The sequence below is a fragment of the Saccopteryx leptura genome, chromosome 6 (genome assembly GCF_036850995.1).
Source record: "Saccopteryx leptura isolate mSacLep1 chromosome 6, mSacLep1_pri_phased_curated, whole genome shotgun sequence".
Taxonomy (NCBI): domain Eukaryota; kingdom Metazoa; phylum Chordata; class Mammalia; order Chiroptera; family Emballonuridae; genus Saccopteryx; species Saccopteryx leptura.
Genome location: NC_089508.1, coordinates 27353643 through 27359677, shown reverse-complemented (window position 1 = coordinate 27359677; position 6035 = coordinate 27353643). Strand labels below are relative to the sequence as shown.

The following is a 6035-nucleotide window of genomic DNA, read 5'->3' as shown; positions in this document are numbered from 1 at the left end:
GCAAATTCTGTTGGCCGAGGTAGGTTAGACGCCCCTAACTTGGGGTATTATATATTCAGCACGTAGGGAAGACGCCCCCTAACCGGGAAACCCGATTGGCCACTGGGATGACTGCGGCCCCACCCCCTGAGTAAGGAAAGTAAATAAAACCCTCCCAGAATTTTGCCGGCCCACCTTATCCAGTGATCGAGGGTGTGTGGCCAGCATTGGGGGTGGGGCCAGGCAAAGATTGCCCTATGGAGGGGGGGACGAGATGGGACTGGGAGTTAGGGATAGGGTTTCTCTTTGGGGGCGTGGCTTGTGGGTCCTAGTTTTCCCGCCGACGGTTGGCCACGTCACGTGACATGGGTTGGAAGATGGCGTCTCCCACAGAGGGTAAGAGCCGGCTTAGTGATCCTTCTTGTGATCCTTTGCTCCCGTGGCGATTTCCGCTGTCTACCGGTCGAACTTACCCCTCTTTCTTGGGCTCTTCTCCTTTCCCTTCTACTTCTGTTCCTTGGCATGCTGGTGCCAGTTCAGCTCGCCGATTCTTCACTGCTGCTCCGGTGGTGCCCGGTTAACCCCCTATGTACCAGGGCACCCGCGAGAGACCCATCCCGGGCCCTGCCCCTCCCTTAACATCGGCTTCACTGAGGGACAAGGAGTGGATACTGCGGGGTGGGGGGAGAGGTGCTTTACTGTAGCTTTCTTCTGGGGAGCCCCATTGAAGGGTTGGTTCTCTTACCTTTGATCATCTGGAACGATTCTTTCCAGCCCTGGCTGGGATTGGTGGCTGACCTCACCCCCGGACTGAACCGCAAGGGAAACGTGATTCTCTCCTGTCTTCCCAGATTGGCAGCAAAAGAAGTCGAGGACCCTCCCGGCCCTCGCCATGAGGGTCCTGGGGAAAATGAGAATTGAGTTTTTTAGTTTAGTTTTGCAGTGTTTCCTCAGGCTGAGTGAATGAACAATTTTTGCTTATATGTTGTCTGAAATGCAAGTCATCTCAGTAAGTGGATTTGGTATATCCATATGGTTTTGCGCTGAATTCTGCTTTAGAGAGTTTGAGTCTTGCAGTCATTTCTGAATTCAATTTTTGCTTCTACTGCCCCCATTCCCACATCCATTTCATTGATATGTAGTTCATCGTTCTTAAACCACACATTTTATGTTTAGAAGGAATCTTGTAAGTTCATTTCAGGAAATTGAGGCCAAGAAACTGTGTTGTCTACTATGTGACAGGCATAATGTTGGGTGCTTTGGGGGAGGAAAAGACTAATCAGACCTGTAAACTCTTGACGTTTCACGTCTTATTTTAGACGTCACCTCCCAGAGAGGCTTTCCAAGGACACAGTATCTGGATTTGCCCCTTTTCACCATTGTTCACTATCTCAGTACCTTCATTGTCAGCATAGTTATTCTGTTAGCTTTGACCCATTCACACTCGACTATAAATTCTAAGTCTGTCTTTTTCATAGTTGAAAGGATGATTTGATATATACATAAATATATTACTTTATCTTAAGTTTCAAGTTAAATGGGGTCTTAAGTTTTTTTTAGTGCAGGTATATTGTATAAGAAACTGCCTGACCTGTGGTGGCGCAGTGGGATAAAGCATAGATTTGGAACACTGAAGGTCACCGGTTCGAAACCCCAGGCTTGCCTGGTCAAGGCACATATGGGAGTTGATGCTTCCTGCTCTTCCTCCTTCTCTCTCTCTCTCTCCCTCTCTCCCTCTCCTCTCTGAAAATTGAATAAAGTCTTTAAAAAAAAAAAAAAGAAATTATGGTTGTTCAGAACCAAAAGAGATTCATTCTTCTACCTGGATGCTTTTCTGGTTAAAATGTCCTCTTTCCAGGGCAGAAAAGGGGGTGTCATTTAAATAGTCAAGGGAATGGGAGTTACTGTTTAATAGGTACAGAATTTCAGTTTGGGAAGGTGAAAAAGTTCGGGAGATGGATTGTGATGATGGTTGCGTAACATTGTGAATGTACTTAATACCTCTGAACTGTATGCTTAAAAGTGGTTAAAATGGTAAATTTGAGACTGAGCAGGTAGTGGCGCACTTGCAGGGGTCCCCAAACTTTTTACACAGGGGGCCAGTTCACTGTTCCTCAGACCATTGGAGGGCTGCCACATATAGTGCTCCTCTCACTGACCACCAGTGAAAGAGGTGCCTCTTCCGGAAGTACGTCAGGGGGCCGGGAGTGTTGGACTGGGATGCGGAGGACCCAGGTTCTAAACCCCAAAGTCGCCAGCTTGAGCCCAAGGTCCTTGGCTTGAGCAAGGGTCTGCTGTAGCTGCACCCCCCCCCCTCCCCGTCAAGGCACATATGAGAAAGCAATTAATGAAGTGCAGCAACGAAGAATTGATGTGCTTCTCATCTCTCTCCCTTCCTGTCTGCCCCTCTCTTTGTCTCTCTCTGTCCCTGTCACAGGCACACACACAAGTTAATTTTGTTATGTATATTTTACCACAATTAAAAAAAAACAAGTGCCCTGGCCAGTTGGCTCAGCGGTAGAGCGTCGGCCTGGCGTGCGGGGGATCCGGGTTCGATTCCCGGCTAGGGCACATAGGAGAAGCGCCCATTTGCTTCTCCACCCCCCCCCCCCTCCTTCCTCTCTGTCTCTCTCTTCCCCTCCCGCAGCCAAGGCTCCATTGGAGCAAAGATGGCCCGGGCGCTGGGGATGGCTCCTTGGCCGCTGCCCCAGGCGCTAGAGTGGCTCTGGTCGCGGCAGAGCTACGCCTGGGAGGGGCAGAGCTTCGCCCCTGGTGGGCGTGCCGGGTGGATCCCGGTCGGACACATGCGGGAGTCTGTCTGACTGTCTCTCCCCGTTTCCAGCTTCAGAAAAAGACAAAGAAAAAAAACCCCCCAAAAACCCCAACAAGTTAGCCTGATTAGGCAGTGGCGCAGTGAATAGAGCATTGAACTGGGATGCGGAGGACCCAGGTTCGAAATCTTGAGGTCATTGGTTTGAATGCCGGCTCACCAGCTTGAGCGCAGGGTCTCGGGCTTGAGCATGTGGTCATAGACATGACCCCATGGTTGCTGGCTTGAGCCCAAAGTTTGCTGGCTTGAAGCCCAGAGTTGCTAGTTTGAGCAAGGAGTCCCTTGCTCTGCTGTAGTGTCCCCCCCCCCCTCCCATTAAGGCACATATGAGAAAGCAATCAATGAACAACTAAGGTGCCTCAACAAAGAATTGATGCTTCTCATCTCTCTCCCTTTCTCTCTGTCCCTCTTTCTGTCTCGATCACACACACACAAAATATTAGTCTGGCTGGGTAGCTCAGTTGGTTAAAGTGCCATTCCAATATGTCCGGGTTATGGGTTCAATCCCTGATGAGGGCACATTACAAGAATCAACCAATGAATGCATAAACAAGAACAACAAAATGGAAGTTTCTCTAAAAAAAATCAATAAAAAGTTAGTGATAGAAGTAAAAGTGACTTTTGATAAAATTTTTAGTTTATTATGGGGTTATTTTTAGATTTATAAGTTTTGGAGATTTTAGAGCTATGTTCCTTGTGTTTGATTTTTCCCTGCCTTTTCTCAATTTTTTTCCCTTTCTTTAGCCAGGAAAAGTATTGGAAACATTGTATATTTTTCCTTTGATCTTCTAGCCATCTCCATTGTTACTCTTTGCACTGTTTATTTTACAAAGTTTCACTTCTCCACTTATTTTTTTTAATATGACAAAATCAAGTTGAGTACTTTGAACTTAAATTCAGTTTCTAACCTGACCGATGGTGGCACAGTGGTGGTGCTGAGGTCCCAGGTTCGAAACCCTGAGGTCACCAGCTTGAGTGCATCTGGCTTGAGCACAGTTTCACTTGCTTGAGTGCTGGGTTGCTGCCTTGAGTGTGGGATCATACACATGATCCCATGGTCACTGGCTTGAACCCAAAGGTCACTGGCTTGAGCAAGGGGTCACTGACTCAATTGGAGCCCTCATTTAAGGCATGTATGAGAAGTAATCAGTGAACAACTAAGATGTTGCAACTAAAAGTTGATGCTTCTCATCTTTTTCTCTTCCTGTCTGTCCATTTCTCTCTCTCTCTCTCTTGCTAAAAGAAAAAAAAATTCAGCTTCTAAATAAGTATATCTTCGTAAGATATTTCACAGCTTAGCTCTCTCACTTCTATTTTTAGTGCTCCACCTAATGTTTTCTTTAAATTTTTTTTTAAGGATGAGATGCTCTTTTTTTTTTTTTTAATCAAATTTTATTTATTTATTTATTTTTACAGAGACAGAGACAGAGAGAGAGTCAGAGAGAGGGATAGACAGGGACAGACAGACAGGAATGGAGAGATGAGAAGCATCAGTCATTAGTTTCTCGTTGTGCATTGCGACACCTTAGTTGTTCATTGATTGCTTTCTCATATGTGCCTTGACCGTTGGCCTTCAGCAGACCGAGTAACCCCTTGCTGGAGCCAGCGATCTTTGGTTCAAGCTGGTGGGCTTTTGCTTAAACCAGATGAGCCTGCGCTCAAGCTGGTGACCTCGGGGTCTCGAACCTGGGTCCTTCTGCATCCCAGTCCTATGCTCCATCCACTGCGCCACTGCCTGGTCAGGCTGTTTTCTTTAAAATTTAATTCAAACAATGTTGATTTGAAAAAGATTAGGTCATTTACTTATTTGTCTTTTTTTTTTTTTTTAAACAGGGACAGATTGAGAGTCAGAGAGAGGGATAGATAGGGACAGACAGACAGGAATGGAGAGAGATGAGAAGCATCAATCATCAGTTTTTCGTTGCGACACCTTAGTTGTTCATTGACTACTTTCTCATATGTGTCTTGACCGGAGGCCTTCAGCAGACCGAGTAACTCCTTGCTGGAGCCAGTGACCTTGGGTCCAAGCTGGTGAGCTTTTTGCTCAAGCCAGATGAGCCTGCGCTCAAGCTGGCGACCTTGGGGTCTCGAACCTGGGTCCTTCCGCATCCCAGTCCGACGCTCTATCCACTGCGCCACCACCTGGTCAGGCTATTTGTCTTTTTTAAAAAATTTTATTTATTGATTTTTAGAGAGGAGAGAGAGATAAAAGGGGTTGGGGAGAAGTGGAAAGCATCAACTCATAATAGTTGCTTTCTGAATGTACCTTGACCAGGCAAGCCCAGGGTTTCAAACTGACGACCTCAGCATTTCAAGTCGATGCTTTACCCACTGCACCACCACTAGTCAGGCTTATTTATCTTTTTAATGCTAAATTTTCTGGGACTTTTTTGAAAAAGAGAAAGTTGGAATCAGATAAAGCCATCTAATTAATTTATGAGAGTAAGACTCACAGTGGAGTCTTATGCCCCCATTTTCATAAGGCCATCCATCCTTGTTGGTTATTGGCTCCTACCCCCAATAAATTTATTTTTGTTATAGTTGAGCTTCCCATTGGTAACATTCCTTTGGAATTTGAAAATTGACATTTTGTGTTACACACAGCTTTCCTTTTTTTGCCAATTTGGATGCTTTAGTTAAGGTAATTTATTAGAGTTGAGTTTCTGGACCAATTAAAATGTCATTGGAAATTCTCTTAGAATATTTGGGGGGGAAATTCAATTTAGTGAAAAGTTCATGTTGAAAAAATTTATAGCTTGACCTGCGGTGGCACAGTGGGGTAGATAGAGTATTCAAACTGGAATGCTGGGCTTGCCCAGTCAAGGCACATATGGGAGTCGATACTTCCTACTCCTCTCCACCCCCCTTTCTCTCTCTCTCTTTAAAAATCAATAAATACAATCTATTTTTTGAAAAATTTATATACATATACATTTTCTGAGAAGTAAGTCCATAGCTTTTTTTTTTTTTTTTTTTAACAGAGACAGAGAGAGTTAGAGGGATAGATAGGGACAGACAGGAATGGAGAGAGATGAGAAGCATCAATCATCATTTTCATTGTGGCACTTTAGCTGTTCATTGATTGCTTTCTCATATGTGCCTTGACCGTGGGGCTACAGCAGACTGAGTAACCCCTTGTTTGAGCCAGCAACCTTGGGTCCAAGCTGGTGAGCTTTGCTCAAACCAGATGAGCCCGCGCTTAAGCTGGCGACCTCGGGGTCTCAAA

General features: G+C 45.5%; 1 protein-coding gene across 1 annotated transcript in view; it reads left to right on the top strand.

Moving 5' to 3' along the window:
- Window positions 1–228: 228 nt before the first annotated feature.
- LIN52 (lin-52 DREAM MuvB core complex component) overlaps window positions 229–6035 on the top strand; it is a 123331-nt gene continuing 117524 nt past the window's right edge. Inside the window, exon 1 of the mRNA XM_066344233.1 lies at window positions 229–375. Within this exon, the coding sequence (XP_066200330.1) occupies window positions 345–375 (31 nt within the window). The 5' untranslated portion in view covers window positions 229–344. The remainder of the gene's footprint in view (window positions 376–6035) is intronic.